At 40.0% G+C, this 17,888-nt stretch overlaps 1 protein-coding gene across 6 annotated transcripts in view; it reads right to left on the reverse strand.

Annotated features, from left to right (window-relative positions):
• The window catches only part of EYA4 (EYA transcriptional coactivator and phosphatase 4), a 533,493-nt gene that overhangs the window by 239,572 nt on the left and 276,033 nt on the right, over window positions 1-17,888 (reverse strand). For 4 of the 6 annotated variants that reach the window (XM_077289339.1, XM_077289336.1, XM_077289335.1 and 1 more), the window contains 2 exons: window positions 5,923-6,041; window positions 3,593-3,661 (listed from right to left, as the gene is read on the reverse strand). In XM_077289339.1, coding sequence (XP_077145454.1) covers window positions 3,593-3,661; window positions 5,923-6,041 — 188 coding nt within the window. The remainder of the gene's footprint in view (window positions 1-3,592; window positions 3,662-5,922; window positions 6,042-17,888) is intronic. The other 2 variants (XM_077289340.1, XM_077289337.1) reach the window with 1 other exon arrangement.

A 17,888-nucleotide genomic window follows, 5' to 3' on the forward strand; every position in this document is an offset into this window, starting at 1 on the left:
TGTATTTGATGTTAAAATTATTTTTGCAAATAGGTTTCATTCAAATTTTACTCTTACAGGATCTTTGTATTCCTGTAAATTCAATTTGGATGTTGTCTGTGGTCCTAAATCAGCTGAGAGGAGCTTAAAAAAAAGACAGCTAAATTACAAATTCCTTGCTAGACCATCATAGCTGGCTGACTGATGAATTCTTTGCTAACTAATTATGATGTCTGTAATAGACAGAGTCTGAAGAAGAATAATGGTGCAAAATTTTAATTTTAATGAAAGCCAATAGCAAAAAAATATTTTTTTCCTCAAATTACATGCATTTAAATAACAAAAAAAAGTGTTGCCCCTCCTCAGTGCAAAGTATGTGATCTGATTTGGCCAGTCAGATGCCTCTCATGTAGCCAAACCAGATCTCATGCTTTGCACTGAGAAGAGACAGCTTTTATCCTAAAGGCTGAGTCACACATAACGATACCGTTAACGATATCATTGCAACGTCACGCTTTTGGTGACGTAGCAACGATCCCGCTAACGATCTCGTTATGTGTGACAGTGACCAACGATCAGGCCCCTGCTGGGAGATCGTTGGTCGATGGGAATGATCAGGACCATTTTTTGGTCGTTGATCACCCGCTGTCACCCGCTGGATCCCGCTGGATCGGCGTGTGTGACGCCAATCCAGCGATGTTGTCACTTGTAACCAGGGTAAATATTGGGTTACTAAGCGCAGGGCCACGCTTAGCAACCCGATATTTACCCTGGTTACTAGTGTTGAGCGATACCGTCCGATACTTGAAAATATCGGTATCGGATAGTATCGGCCGATACCCGAAAAGTATCGGATATCGCCGATACCGATACCCGATACCAATACAAGTCAATGGGACACCAAGTATCGGAAGGTATCCTGATGGTTCCCAGGGTCTGAAGGAGAGGAAACTCTCCTTCAGGCCCTGGGATCCATATTAATGTGTAAAATAAAGAATTAAAATAAAAAATATTGATATACTCACCCGTCCGGAGGCCCCTGCACCTTACCGCTGTTAACCGGCAGCCTGCTTTGCTTAAAATGAGCGCGTTCAGCACCTTCCATGACGTCACGGCTTCTGATTGGTTGCGTGCCGCTCATGTGACCGCCACGCGACCAATCACAAGCCGCGACGTCATTCTCAGGTCCTAAATTCCTAGAATGAGGAGTTTAGGGCCTGAGAATGACGTCGCGGCTTGTGATTGGTCGCGTGGCGGTCACATGAGTGGCACGCGACCAATCAGAAGCCGTGACGTCATGGAAGGTGCTGAACGCGCTCATTTTAAGCAAAGCAGGCTGCCGGTTACTACCAGGGCGCGTCACAGGGTGAGTATATCCCTATTTTTTATTTTAATTCTTTATTTTTTACATGGATATGGATCCCAGGGCCTTAAGGAGAGTTTCCTCTCCTTCAGACCCTGGGAACCATACACTGGGAACTTCCGATTCCGATTCCCGATACCACAAAAGTATCGGATCTCGGTATCGGAATTCCGATACCGCAAATATCGGCCGATACCCGATACTTGCGGTATCGGAATGCTCAACACTACTGGTTACCATTGTAAAAGTTAAAAAAAAAACAGTACATACTCACATTCTGATGTTTGTCACGTCCCCTGACGTCCACAGGGTTAAAACTGCTTTCGGCAGGAGCGCTGGTAATGCACGCGCTGCTGCCGAGAGCTTCCCTGCACTGACTGTGTCAGCGCCGGCCGTAAAGCAGAGCACAGCGGTGACGTCACCGCTGTTACTGCCGGCGCTGACACATTCAGTGCAGGGAAGCTCTCGGCAGCAGCGCGTGCATTACCAGAGCTCCTGCCGAAAGCAGTTTTAACCCTGTGGACGTCGGGGGACGTGACAAACATCAGAATGTGAGTATGTAGTGTTTTTTTTTTACTTTTACAATGGTAACCAGAGTAAATATCGGGTCACTAAGCGCGGCCCTGCACTTAGTAACCCGATGTTTACCCTGGTTACCCGGGTGCTGCAGGGGGACTTCGGCATCGTTGAAGACAGTTTCAACGATGCTGAAGTCGTTCCCCTGATCGTTGGTTGCTGGAGAGAGCTGTCTGTGTGACAGCTCCCCAGCGACCACACAATGACTTACCAACAATCACGGCCAGGTCGTATCGCTGATCGTGATCGTTGGTAAGTCGTTTAGTGTAAAGGTACCTTAAGTCATATGGTAAGGCTCGTTAAAGGATCGATATTGACTTTTAGAATAGCTACTTTCAATAGATGACATTATAGTTCAAGTCATCTTCCTCTCTGAAGAGGCAATTTGCACATGTAAAGTGTGATATGTGTTATCATTCCAGATTGCAGAGCATAAAGGGATCACTGTGGGGTCCATGAGGACTAATGAGCACTAATGAGAAAATGTTAAAAGATTGTGAAGCAAAAAAAAAAAATAAAGATTAAGGATCCACAAACTTTCTTCACAGCTATGAATAAAGGTTGCTAACCAAAAACATGTAATCTTATGGATCTTAATTTTTTTATACCTTTTTTTTAATTGCACAGTAAAAACTATGTTTTAACAATTTTTCCTTGGAGCTGGAGTTCTTTCCTCATGGACCTTTTGTCCATTTTTGATCTAGATACAATCCTGGTGTGTTCCTACACTTGACCAAACAATGTCTACCAGGGTTCCTATGTGAATACAATTGGTTTCACACTGCATTGTCCTTCCAGGAAGGCGAGCTGATTACCAATCTTTTCTCCTTCTCAGAATAAAGGGAACTGTCACATATTTCCCCACTCTGCAGGGAAATTACAGCACATCACGATAATTGTCTTCATCGTTAACAGGAATGATAGGAGTTTACGTCAAGCCAAATTACACATAAATAGATATTGCATAAATAACAATTCTTTGATATCACTGCCCTTACAAACAGGATCCCTTTTACATAAGATAAGGCTCAACTCTAAAGGCACCTTCACACTAAACAACTTTCCAACGAGAACGACAACGATCCGTGACGTTGCAGCATCCTGGATAGCGATCTCGCTGAGTTTGACACGCAGCAGCGATCTGGATCCCGCTGTTCTATCGCTGGTCGGAGCTAGAAGTCTGGAACTTTATTTGGTCGCTAGATCGGCGTGTATCGTCATGTTTGACAGCAAAAGCAACGATGTCAGCAATTTTTTACATGGAGCGTGAACGAGAAGTGAGTCGCCGTTACGTCACTGGATCGCTCCTGCATCGTTCTGGAGTTGCTGTGTTTGACGTCTCTACAGCGACCTAACAGCGACGCTCCAGCGATCTAGTTTAGGTCGGATCGTTGTCTATATCGCTGGAGCGTCGCTTAGTGTAATGGTACCTTAATTCAAGTTCTTGCAAAAGAACACACGGGTGGAAACACTTGGATAGCAAAGACAGAATGATTCCAAATTGCAGAAAATATGTATGTACAGTACAATCAATTTTCAAATCAAGTAAAAAAAAAGTCTGAAATTGAGATTATAGATGGAGACACTGCAAACCACACAAGATTGTAGTTGGAAACAAACACCTTAACCAGAAAACCACTCAAACACCATGCATAAAACTAATATAGTTCCTACTTGTTGCAGAAGAGGGTGTGCTACAACTGAGCAGCCAGTCAGCAGTATTTAGGACAGTCATACTCTCCCCTGAGAATTGGAATTTAATAATAGTTGTATTAGTTAATTTAATATTATTGCATCCATTTTGCATTGGTATGTAGATATAAAACTCTACTATTCTTATTATTTTTACTATATATATATTTTGCCAAATACATTAATATGGAATAAACCAGAAAATATAAATGACCACTAAGAAATAGCTTGCCATACATTCTAAATGGCTGGTGTCCTCTTAACCACTCAAGTGGGTAAAGTTTCTCCTTGAGAGAGACTGATAGGCCGGGAAGTGGTCCCTGGGGAAAAAAGGTATGCAAATAGTCTCTTCAAAGAAAAAGAGGACAGGAACTCAAGTAACACATATTGGAGGTGGCAATGTTAGAAGCCAACATTGATGCAACATTGATTAAAAAACCTTGACACGTGACTTGGGATATAAAGCCAAATCAGAAAAGGAAAAGAGCTTGACACAGCTGTTTTGGGTTCATGCCAAATGCCTCTCATCCAGACAAATAGTCTTCATATTTGCACTGACCCGGGACAAGAACCCAGACACATCTGTCTCCTAAAAGAGTTCATTTCCATTTGGAAAAGCTTCTGGTTTGGCTTTATATCTCAAGTTAAGAGGCAAGACCATTTAAAGGAATAATATTAAGTAATAGGTTTGCTACTTCCAATAGGTGGCACTTGAGACCTTGCTCTCTTCTTTGAAGAGACAATTTAAAAAGTACATGCCTTTCTCTGCTTGGCTTAGCTTGTATATGTTCTCAATATACAATGGGGAGTAAACGTCTAGCTTATCTCACATAAAAATAAAATTAGCAAAATCGTTTTGCCAAAATCTAACAGCCCTATCTTTTTATCTCCAACATTTCATGTCCAGGGGTGGTCAGTTCCTCACCATACAAATAAGATGGTCTGCTGGGACCATCAAAATCATCAAGTTTGGCCAACATTAATCTAACATGAATTGTCGACTTAAAGAACACTAAATTATAAGTGAACTGAGAAACTACTATAGCCATATATAATAGTTATATAGAAATGTGGACATTTTTATATTGAATTAGGATGGCTACAATATGGCAAGAGAGACAAAATACTGCTCAAAGACTTCATTTATTTGGTGATTTTAAATTCAGAAAGCATGTGAAAAATATCATTTGTATTTAAATTTTTTGAAAATTTTGGTTGCCGCAGACTAAAAAACATACAGCCAGCCTAGATTGCTTCTGCAGAAGGAATTTTTACATTGTTGATTGCTAATTGTACAGGTACTGCAGTAAAAGAAAAAACATTATCCAAGGAGCTTATAGGAGTGTTGGAAAAAATATTCATCCAAGTTAAAATGATTCTTAGAGTGCCATGTTCTCGTCAGTGGCGTAACTGTAATAGATGCATGAATGACTCTCCCCCCGGCCTTTGAGTCTTGAGGGACCTGAAGGGGTCCTTTGACAAATTTAGAGTACGGTACCAATACTGAAAAAAAACAGTGGTACTGGGGGCCCTGTTTGAAATTTTGCAATGGTGCCCATGAGCTTCAAGTTTCACCACTGGTTCTCTTCTATATGCTTTGTGAGTCCTGTGGGTTGAAGAAGTGATTTGCACTGCACTTCCTTACTATAGATTGCTGGATTTGTGCTGTCGAATCCCTTCCATTTTTATCCAAGATGCTCCTAATTTTCTGCTTAAATTAATGCACAAAATGAGGACGTTAAATGTATTGCATAGAAAAATGCTGGTTCACCTTTAAAATCCTGGTCTATCATGTAACATTAAATTTTCACATTACTATGTAACTAGTTAAATCTTATAAGTAGTTTTTAGTGCTAAATAAAATTCTCCATTGATTTTACTGTGCTGGCGCTGCTATACTCCTTACACTGCTGTGTGTCCCAAGGGTGGAGATGGTTTGCTTAAAGTAATTCAGTTTAAATAATTAATTGCTGTCATAGGCATCATTAGAGCTGTGCACTCACAGAGCTTGGATCTGGAGGTGTGGGCAGGATAATATGAAGTCTCAGGTGAGCCATAATTCTAAAAGATCTGCTGTGTTCCTATTTCCATGCACGAGTAACCTAAACTTCAGGTCACCAGAAAATCACATGAACAACTATATCTTGTGTAATAGTTTCTCCATTATTAAAATATATAATTCCACATAGGCTGATATACTACTAATATATTTTAAAATATAGAGGCAAAATCAGAAAACAAAGATTAAAAGCGAATGAAAAGGTATTAAGCGATTTTTCACGAAAGAAAACTACTCAAACAAGTCGACTTACCTCCAGTACCGTTAGTTGTGATGCTGCTGCCAATACTTGACTTATCCAGCTTGGAGGCTGATGCATCTCCACTTCCAACACGAGTATGCGGACTTGCTAGGTCCTGCATTTCCATAGACCTATTGGGAAAATATGTTACTAGCAATAATAATAACAACATATGTATTTGTGATGTACTGTACACGTAATTTCTTGTAAGTCATTTCATTCAACAATTAAAGTATATATAAATTAGAAAATGAATCCAAAGGTCTGACATTTCCAGAACTAAGGTTGAGATTAATGTGATATGGTGATATAAAAATCTTCCAATTAATTTCTTAATTTTGTTTGTAAAAACAATAAAAACAACGCGTTTCAGCTGAGAACAGCCTTCATCAGGTTTAATCAGCTTAAGAAGGCTATTCTCCGCTGAAACACATTGTGTTTTAATGATATATTAACCAACAAATTTTTTGGAAGATTTTTATATCCAAATATCACACTCATCTCAATCTTAGCGGTGCAGATTGCAGACCTTTGAATTCTTTTTCTGCAGTTTACCATTGTGTTGCATTGGAGGATCCTCCCACTTTTCACCTGGTTGACTACAGTCCATTGCATCTTTTTACCACTTACACCTAGTCTTGTGCCTTAGTTGGCACAACCCAACCAGGTGAGCATTTTTTATTTATTTCTCTCACCGCACTACCTGTCTTTCAGTTACTGCTCTTAGATAGCGCTACAATTTTCTCCTTTTAAGGGCCTTCCGTTATCTACTATATATATATATATATATATATATATATATATATATATATATATATATATATATATATATATATATATATCTATAACTTACAAATATATACAGCAAAACATTTCCATTATAAGGAACATAAAATTGCCGATTCTGCTTACATAAATCCTGCAATGGTTAATTAGTCTTTACAGCAATGCTTCATGTTAAAGATATGTAAAATAACTCTATACTCAAGGGAGTGCAAATTGTCTTTCCAGTGCACCCTGTAGGTCAATAACTTATCCACCAGTGTCTGACCCTATGGGTGTAGCTGGAGAGGCAGGTTTCTTCTTTCTGGAGAAGATCTATTAACCCCTTAAGCCCCGAGGGTGGTTTGCACGTTAATGACCGGGCCAATTTTTACAATTCTGACCACTGTCCCTTTATGAGGCTATAACTCTGGAACGCTTTGACGGATCTTAGCGATTCTGACAATGTTTTCTCGTGACATATTGTACTTCATGTTAGTGGTAAAATTTATTCGATATAACTTGCGTTTATTTGTGAAAAAAATGGAAATTTGGCGAAAATTTTGAAAATTTCGCAATTTTCCAACTTTGAATTTTTATGCCCTTAAATCACAGACATATGTCACACAAAATACTTAATAAGTAACATTTCCCACATGTCTACTTTACATCAGTACAATTTTGGAACCAAAATTTTTTTTTGTGACGGAGTTATAAGGGTTCAAAGTTGACCAGCAATTTCTCATTTTTACAACACCATTTTTTTTTAGGGACCACATCTCATTTGAAGTCATTTTGAGGGGTCTATATGATAGAAAATACCCAAGTGTGACACCATTCTAAAAACTGCACCCCTCAAGGTGCTCAAAACCACATTCAAGAAGTTTATTAACCCTTCAGGTGTTTCACAGGAATTTTTGGAATGTTTAAATAAAAATGAACATTTAACTTTTTTTCACACAAAATTTATTTCAGCTCCAATTTGTTTTATTTTACCAAGGGTAACAGGAGAAAATTGACCCCCAAAGTTGTTGTACAATTTGTCCTGAGTACGCTGATACCCCATATGTGGGGGTAAACCACTGTTTGGGCGCATGGCAGAGTTTGGAAGGAAAGGAGCGCCATTTGACTTTTCAATGCAAAATTGACTGGAATTGAGATGGGACGCCATGTTGCGTTTGGAGAGCCCCTGATGTGCCTAAACATTGAAACCCCCTACAAGTGACACCATTTTGGAAAGTAGACCCCCTAAGAAACTTATCTAGATGTGTGGTGAGCACTTTGACCCACCAAGTGCTTCACAGAAGTTTATAATGCAGAGCCGTAAAAATAAAAAATCATATTTTTTCACAAAAATGATCTTTTCGCCCCCAATTTTTTATTTTCCCAAGGGTAAGAGAAGAAATTGGACCCCAAAAAATGTTGTGCAATTTGTCCTGAGTACGCTGATACCCAATATGTGGGTGTAAACCATTGTTTGGGCGCATGGCAGAGCTTGGAAGGGAAGGAGCGCCATTTGACTTTTCAATGCAAAATTGACTGGAATTGAGATGGGATGCCATGTTGCGTTTGGAGAGCCCCTGATGTGCCTAAACATTGAAACTCCCTACAAGTGACACCATTTTGGAAAGTAGACCCCCTAAGGAACTTATATAGATGTGTGATGAGCACTTTGACCCACCAAGTGCTTCACAGAAGTTTATAATGCAGAGCCGTAAAAATAAAAAATCATATTTTTTCACAAAAATGATCTTTTCGCCCCCAATTTTTTATTTTCCCAAGGGTAAGAGAAGAAATTGGACTCCAAAAAATGTTGTGCAATTTGTCCTGAGTACGCTGATACCCAATATGTGGGTGTAAACCATTGTTTGGGCGCATGGCAGAGCTTGGAAGGGAAGGAGCGCCATTTGACTTTTCAATGCAAAATTGACTGGAATTGAGATGGGACGCCATGTTGCGTTTGGAGAGCCCCTGATGTGCCTAAACATTGAAACTCCCTACAAGTGACACCATTTTGGAAAGTAGACCCCCTAAGGAACTTATCTAGATGTGTGGTGAGCACTTTGACCCACCAAGTGCTTCACAGAAGTTTATAATGCAGAGCCGTAAAAATAAAAAATCATATTTTTTCACAAAAATGATCTTTTCGCCCCCAATTTTTTATTTTCACAAGGGTAAGAGAAGAAATTGGACCCCAAAAAATGTTGTGCAATTTGTCCTGAGTACGCTGATACCCCATATGTGGGTGTAAACCATTGTTTGGGCGCATGGCAGAGCTTGGAAGGGAAGGAGCGCCATTTGACTTTTCAATGCAAAATTGACTGGAATTGAGATGGGACGCCATGTTGCGTTTGGAGAGCCCCTGATGTGCCTAAACATTGAAACCCCCAACAAGTGACACCATTTTGGAAAGTAGACCCCCTAAGGAACTTATCTAGATGTGTTTTGAGAGCTTTGAACCCCCAAGTGTTTCACTACAGATTATAACGCAGAGCCGTGAAAATAATTTTTTTCTTCTTTTTCTCAAAAATGATTTTTTAGCCCCCAGCTTTGTATTTTTACAAGGGTAACAGAATAAATTGGACCCCAAAATTTGTTTTCCAATTTGTCCTGAGTACGCTGATACCCCATATGTGGGGGGGAACCACTGTTTGGGCGCATGACAGAGCTCGAAATGGAAGGAGCGCCATTTGGAATGCAGACTTAAATGGATTGGTCAGCAGCCGTCACGTTGCATTTGCAGAGCCCCTGATGTACCCAAACAGTACAAACCCCCCACAAGTGACCCCATATTGGAAACTAGACTTCCCAAGGAACTTATCTAGATGTGTTGTGAGAACTTTGAACCCCCAAGTGTTTCACTACAGTTTATAACGCAGAGCCGTGAAAATAAAACATCTTTTTTTTCCCACAAAAATGATTTTTAGCCCCCCAAATTTTTATTTTCCCAAGGATAAGAAGAGAACTTGGACCCCAGAAGTTGTTGTTCAATTTGTCCCGAGTACGCTGATAACCCATATGTTGGGGTAAACCCCTTTTTGGGCGCACGGGAGAGCTCGGAAGGGAAGGAGCACTGTTTTACTTTTTCAACGCAGAATTGGCTGGAATTGAGATTGGACGCCGTGTCCCGTTTGGAGAGCCCCTGATGTGCCTGGACAGTGGAAACTTCCCAATTCTACCTGAAACCCTAACCCAAACACACCCCTAACCCTAATCCCAATGGTAACCCTAACCACACCCCTAGCCCTGACACACCCATAATTCTAATCCCAACCCTAATCCAAACCGTAAATGTAATCCAAACCCTAACCCTAACTTTACCTCCAACCCTAGCCCTAACCCTAACCCTAAACGTGACTGAAATACGTGGCACTGAAATACGTGGCACTGAAATACGTGGCACTGAAATACGTGATACGTGGCACTGAAATACGTGGCACTGAAATACGTGGCACTGAAATACGTGATACGTGGCACTGAAATACGTGGCACTGAAATACGTGGCACTGAAATACGTGACACTGAAATACGTGGCACTGAAATACGTGATATGTGGCACTGAAATACGTGGCACTGAAATACGTGGCACTGAAATACGTGGCACTGAAATACGTGGCACTGAAATACGTGGCACTGAAATACGTGATACGTGGCACTGAAATACGTGGCACTGAAATACGTGGCACTGAAATACGTGGCACTGAAATATGTGATACGTGGCACTGAAATACGTGACACTTAAATACGTGGCACTGAAACACGTGGCACTGAAATACGTGATACGTGGCACTGAAATACGTGGCACTGAAATACGTGGCACTGAAATACGTGGCACTATGACTGTCAGAAAATGTTCATTAAACGGTTAGGGGTGAGGTTAGGATTAGAGTTAGGGTTAGGGTTTGGATCCCTTTATCACCTTGATGGTGGTGGGTGGCTTTTCAGTGTGTTTTCTGTTTTTTTTCGATAAAAACGCATGCGTTTTTAACACAAACAAACGCATGTGCTTAAAAACGCAAGAAAATACTGCAGGCTGTATTTCTGAAAATGAACACATGCAGAAAAAAAACGCATGCGTTTTCAATGTTAAATATAGGGAAAAAACGCATGCTTTTTTTGTGCAAAAAACGCTGCAGACAAAAACGCAAGTGTGAAACCAGCGACGCTTTTTATAGCAAAAAAGTTTTTGTGTCTCCACATTTTGAGACCTATAATTTTTCCACATTTTGCTCCACAGAGTCATGTGAGGTCTTGTTTTTTGCGGGACGAGTTGACGTTTTTATTGGTAACATTTTCGGACACGTGACCATTTTTGATCACTTTTTATTCTGATTTTTGTGAGGCAGAATGACCAAAAACCTGCTATTCATGAATTTCTTTTAGGAGAGGCATTTATACCGTTCCGCGTTTGGTAAAATTGATAAAGCAGTTTTATTCGACGGGTCAGTACGATTACAGCGATACCTCATTTATATCATTTTTTTATGTTTTGGCGCTTTTATACGATAAAAACTATTTTATAGAAAAAATAATTATTTTGGTATCGCTTTATTCTCAGGACTATAACTTTTTTATTTTTTTGCTGATGATGCTGTATGGCGGCTCGTTTTTTGCGGGACAAGATGACGTTTTCAGCGGTACCATGATTATTTATATCAGTCTTTTTGATCGCGTGTTATTCCTCTTTTTGTTCGGCAGTATGGTAATAAAGCGTTGTTTTTTGCCTCGTTTTTTTTTTTTTTCTCTTACGGTGTTTACTGAAGGGGTTAACTAGTGGGGCAGTTTTATAGGTTGGGTCGTTACGGACGCGGCGATACTAAATATGTGTACTTTTATTGTTTTGTTTTTTTTATTTAGATAAAGAAATGTATTTATGGGAATAATATATAATTTTTTTTATTATTTATTTAGGATTTTTTTTTTTTTTTTTTTTTTTTTACACATGTGGAAAATTTTTTTTTTTACTTTTTTACTTTGTCCCAAGGGGGGACATTACAGATCATTGATCTGACAGTGTGCACAGCACTCTGTCAGATCGACGATCTGCTGTGCAGGGCTGCAGGCTTACCAGCGCCTGCTCTGAGCAGGCGCTCGGTAAGCCACCTTTCTCCCTGCAGGACCCGGATGCCGCGGCCATCTTGGATCCGGGACCTGCAGGGAGGAAGAAGGTAGGAGACCCTCGGAGCAACGCGATCACATTGCGTTGCTCCGGGGGTCTCAGGGAAGCCCGCAGGGAGCCCCCTCCCTGCGCGATGCTTCCCTATACCGCCGGTACACTGCGATCATGTTTGATCGCGGTGTGCCGGGGGTTAATGTGCCGGGGGCGGTCCGTGACCGCTCCTGGCACATAGTGCCGGATGTCAGCTGCGATAGGCAGCTGATACCCGGCCGCGATCGGCCACGCTCCCCCCGTGAGCGCGGCCGATCGCGTATGACGTACTATCCCGTCACCCGGAATTAAGTCCCAGGTCACCTTGATGGGATAGTACGTCATACGGGATTAAGGGGTTAAGCAATGTGAATGTTTGACCAGTCATTCTAAGCTATGTGCTCAGAAAATCAAAACGTTATAAGAAGTTTATCAGCACAAGCTAACAATGCAAATTAAGCATGTAGCCTACTAGGGGATATAACCTACATTCAAAATCGCACCTATTAGTGAGCTAAACTCTTCCTCCATGATGAAGAAATTAATTGGACCTAGAACAAGAGTTGTCTACAGTAAAAGATAAGGCAAGCAAGCACAATCATTCACCAGTGAGGGAAGCGAAGGCATGCAGAAACATTGGACAGAATGGTGTACCTTGCCTTTTTGACAGACTTGGGATACTCTCTGCACACCTTTTATTAAAATATATCAATAGAACTTTGAGTAATAATAAGCTCTATAATTGGATGTGTTAAAAAAATGCTCCTGTGTTGAGATAATCTTGTAAACATGGCCCTGTTATATACTGTGTAATGGCTGTGTCTGACCATACAGGGATATGGTCTAATCATACCACAGCTCCTGGGCAGGGGATGAAGCAAAAGAGAGTATACTGACAGGACAACATGGGGTCATAAATGGTGCTTTCTGTGAGGTAAAACATTTCACTGTGTGTTTAAAAACATGTTTTACCTCACAGATAGAATCAGCTGTGATCCAATACTGCACTGTCTGTCACGTTTGCTTCCTCCTCTGCCTAGGAGATGTGGTATGATCAGACCATGTTCCTGTATGGTCAGAAACAGCTATTATACAGTACAAAGCAGGGGCACATTTATAAGATTATCTCAGCGCAAGAACTTTTTTTAATACATCCAATTGTGGAACTTTTTTTTATTCCAAACTCTATTAGTTAATACTCTGGAACTCTCTACCCCAACATATCAGTCTCTCGCCTACCATGGACACCTTCAAAAAGAACCTGAAGACCTACCACTTCTGACAAGCCTACAACCTGCAGTTACCACCGATCGACCAAACCGCTGCACAACCAGCTCTGCCCTCACCTACTGTATTCTCAACCATCCCTTGTAGATTGTGAACCTTCGCGGGCAGGGTCCTCTTTCCTACTGTACCAGTCGTGACTTGTATTGTGCAAGATTATTGTACTTCTTTTTATTATGTATACCCCTTCTCAGATGTAAAGCGATATGGAATAAATAATAATAAATAATAATAATAATGTACATTGCTTATCATTAGACAGCCTTTTTAAACTTCAGTTTCTGCAGATCAGAGGCATAGACTCATGAATGTACAGTGCTATTTTTATAGGGGTTATGTCCCCTACAAGGCTATGAGCTGAGATTTTATGTAAGTTGGGGAAAAAACACTCCCTATAAATATTGTGAATAAAGGTACAACTCCTATTTGGTTTGTAGATGTCATTAAAATACATTAATGTAAATTTACGCAAGTAGTCTTTTCCAGTGCACAAAACTTGGGAGAAGAGTTTTGACAGTTTTAGTATATCGGGTTCCAGGCTTCATCCCTCCAGAGCCTCTGAAGTGCAGTAGGTTAACATTTGCACCATAAGCTTATGAGATCTATAATGATTCACTCTGCCCAGATCACAATAGGTCCAGAAAGATATATTTTGTTGTTAATATCATAAGAGAAGTTAGCAAATAAACCTATTTAGGTCCAGCATTGCTAAATCTATTGGTTAGGAGATCCACTGACTAATTAAAACAAGAAACTCCTTATATCATTGGTTTTTCTCTTACATTTTATATACACTCACATTAGAATTGATAGAAAACTTCTGCAGTTTGTCAGGCCTACAATTAAATATATGTAATTCTTATTGTAGGAACTTAATGATTCTCAGCACAAATCAGTAGCAAACTCTATGGTATTCTGTAATCCATCAAAATGTTCCCGACTGCTTTCCATGCCATAAAATCTGTTCATGGTTTAGCTCCAAAGCGAAAAGGATTGCATACCTGATATGTCTGCAACTTTCTACCCAAAAAATTTCGACACACCACATCTACAAGAAAGTCAGCTTTGTGTGGAATCCTACAAAATATATTTCCCTATACATTTATCAACGAGTCATCATTTTTGTTAAGATAATATTTTAAGGTACAGGTAACATTTCTAGTGACGCACATAGCCCATTGCTTGCAGTATAGTGCTAAATACTACCACAGGCAAAGTCCTGAATCAGAACCATGGTGATGTCCAGTATATTCGCATGTGTACATAGCCAATCACTGAAGTTCGTCTCTTAAAAATTTTCATCAGCTGTATGGAGTGAGCATATGAGCAGTGCATTCTGATGTCAAGGGCAGAACAATAAAGAGTTTACACTTCCTATTCTGAACATACAAGCATCTGACTGCTGCAACCAATCACTGGCTGCAGTATTGACTGGTTAGACATTGATTGGCTGCAGTGGTCATTAGTCCATCTGTACATAATAGGAAATTTGGAAATTAGTGAAGGACATTGACAGCCTTTGAAGAGCAGTGAGGCTGAGTAACATGAGTATATATTATTTTCGAACATTCTTGGTTGTTTTTTAAAAAAATACTGTCAAATTCAAGGACGGATGACTCCTTTAAATATGTTGGTGTGATGATAAATGAATCAGGATTTATTTCTGGAGCCCTTATATTTGACCATATGTACAAGGATTCTCCTTATGTAACAATCCTTTTAAATCTGGTACTATTCATTTGGACGATGCATATCATATAAAACAATCCATACATTTATAGCTAAAATTTCACTTGCAATATTGAACATGAGATATTATCAGTGCCTATATTGACCATAATTTGCCTCATTCTGTGATTGATTAGAGTGGATCCCAGTCTTCTCTCTTACTCAAATTATTCTATAGATATTTTTTGTTCTGAAGCAACATATTTGGTGATATCAGACTCCCTGCCTGGGATAGTTTGCCTTGATCAGGAGTAATGTATTTTTATACCTCCGTAGTGTTGCATTACTAAATTTTAAGTCTACATAATACGATAACAGGCTACAGTGGATGTAGATAGTGAATCTCTCAAAGAATATACAAAAGCATGTCTTTGAGTTACAGGAATGAGAAAAATAAAGGTCTGTTATATTATTGTTAAGGTACTTTGTAAAGGGTACGCGAAAATGCTAAGTTTCACAGACACTCCATTAAATGCCTAATTTTATCACTTCACAGCTCTGGATTTGAATAGATGGCCACATGTGTTTGCTTTCAAAGAAATCTTTTAGACTACTCTGGAAAGGAAGCCTATGCGTATAGGACCTTCTAAAGCAATGAAAGATTTTATTTTACCTTTTTAAAATGGCATGTTTTCCTAAAATGAGTGAGGAGCAAAACATAAAGCACCTAGGAGAACAAGGCAGTACAGACAGCCCATCTGCAATTCAACCACATGAAAGACCCATGGGCACATTCAAAACCATTAACAGAAGTGCCAGGAAAATCTGCCAAAAAGCCAGATGCTGCTAAGCATTAAGCGATATCTTCCACAGGTTGTCATCTGAATCCTCTAATTACTAGTCAAAGGGAGAAAGTAAGAAGAATCAGATGATTCATTTACATGAGAACCATACACACACATCACCAAGAATGAAGCCAGAAATTGGTGGTTTCAGCCTTCACAATATGGCACTATTATTGCCGAGTGGTTTACTACTACTGACCATGAAGAGCATGTCTCAGATGGGACAATCAGTGGTAGATAGCCACCATGAAAACCTTATACATCAGTGGATTACAATCGGTTATAAAAACAACTGCCACCACACCCTGAAAGCTACATTCTGTGCCATGCTTTGCAGTAGCAGAAGAAAGAGAATTAGTGAAAATTGTTTATAGTTAAGAATGCACTGAAACCACTTTGAGATGACCACCAAAAATTGCACTAAGTGTGTTTTTTTCATGGTTGTTTTCTCAAAAATGTATAGTATGCAGTGACAAAAAAGTATGGTCTGGATACAGAGGTGGTTAATAATAAATAATAATAATTTTATTTCTATAGCGCTGACATACATTTATGACAGCACTTTACATTTTAGAGGGGACTTGTACATACAATAGACATTACAGCATAACAATAAACACATTGATCAAAACAGATACCAAGAGGAATGAGAGTCCTGCTCGCAAGCTTACAATCTATGAGGAAAAGGAGAGAGAGGTGGATGGTAACAATTGTTTTTGTTGTTTGGACCAGCCAAAGTGTAAGAATTGGGTGTTCATGTAATGCTGCATGAACCGGTTATCAGTATGTAACAGTACAGACACAGAGGGCTATTAAATGCATAAAGCATGTAAGAACCTGGTTATGGTAAAAAAAATTTGAGTGGGCCACACAGGGATAGTTAGGTTAATGCGTTGAGACGGTAGGCCAGTCTGAACAAATGCGTTTTTAGGGCACGCTTAAAACTCTGGGGAATGGGGATTAATCGTATTAACCTATGTAGTGCATTCCAAAGAATTGGTGCAGCACGTGAAAAGTGTTGCAGACTGGAGTGGGAGGTTCTGATTATTGAGGATGTTAACCTCAGGTCATTAGCAGAATGGAGAGCACGGGTAGGGTGGTAGACTGAGACGAGGGAGGAGATGTAGGGAGGTGCTGAGCCATGGAGTGCTTTGTGGGTGAGGGTAATAAGTTTGTGCTGGATTCTGGAGTGGATGGGTAACCAGTGTAATGACTGGCACAAGGTAAAGGCATCGGTGTAACGATTGGTGAGGAATATGATTCTGGATGGAGCATTCAAGACAGATTGAAGAGGGGAGAGTTTGGTAAGAGGGAGACCGATTCGTAGAGCGTTACAATAGTCCAGATGAGAATAAAAAAGAGAAACAGTGAGAGTTTTTGCATAGTCCAAAGTAATAAAGGGTCGAATTCTAGAATTGTTTTTGAGGTGCAGATAACAAGAGCGAGCCAGTGATTGGATGTGGGGGGTGAATGAAAGATCAGAAGTATGACCCCAAGACAGCGGGCATGTTGCTGGGGAGTAATGGTGAAACCACACACAGAAATGGCAATGTCGGGCATAGGTACATTAGAAGAGGGAGGTTGTTGTCTCAAAGTGGTGGTCAGTTGGAGAGGTTTCACTGTGATGCTGTGATTTGGTAGTGACATAATGGCTACTGATTAAGATTCATTATAGAAAGTTAGGTTGGCAATATGTTAGATCATTGGGAGTGAAGAGCGAGTATACTTGTTGCTCAAAATTTCCCGAGCATGCTCGGGGGTCTCCGAGTATTTTGGCGTGCTCTGAGATTTGGTTTTGCAGCTGCATCATTTGTGGCTTCAAGACAGCTTGAATACATGTGGGGGTTGCCTGTTTGTTAGGGAATCCCCACAGGTATTCAAGCTGTCTAACAGCTGCAAATCATACAGCTGCATCAACATAAACTAAATCTCTGAGCATGCCAAAATACTCTGAGACCACCCAAGCATGCTAGGGAAATCTCGAGTAACGAGTATACTCGCTCATCACTAATCATTGGATTTTCATTTTGTACTTTATTAAGTACTAAAACAAAGGTGTAATTTGAAAAACATTTATATAATATTTATATTAATATATATAATTAATCCATTTGGTACGTCTGTCAAATATGTAAGCTACTGGAACCTAATGTTTGGCCCCCGTATCATCCATTAATGGTTGGGACACAAAAAATTATAAATACATGATCTTTCATACAGGGAGTTATGCCAGATGCTATCCTGTAGCAATGGCCAAGATGGTAAAAAGG

This window comes from Ranitomeya variabilis, chromosome 2, assembly GCF_051348905.1.
Source record: "Ranitomeya variabilis isolate aRanVar5 chromosome 2, aRanVar5.hap1, whole genome shotgun sequence".
Taxonomy (NCBI): domain Eukaryota; kingdom Metazoa; phylum Chordata; class Amphibia; order Anura; family Dendrobatidae; genus Ranitomeya; species Ranitomeya variabilis.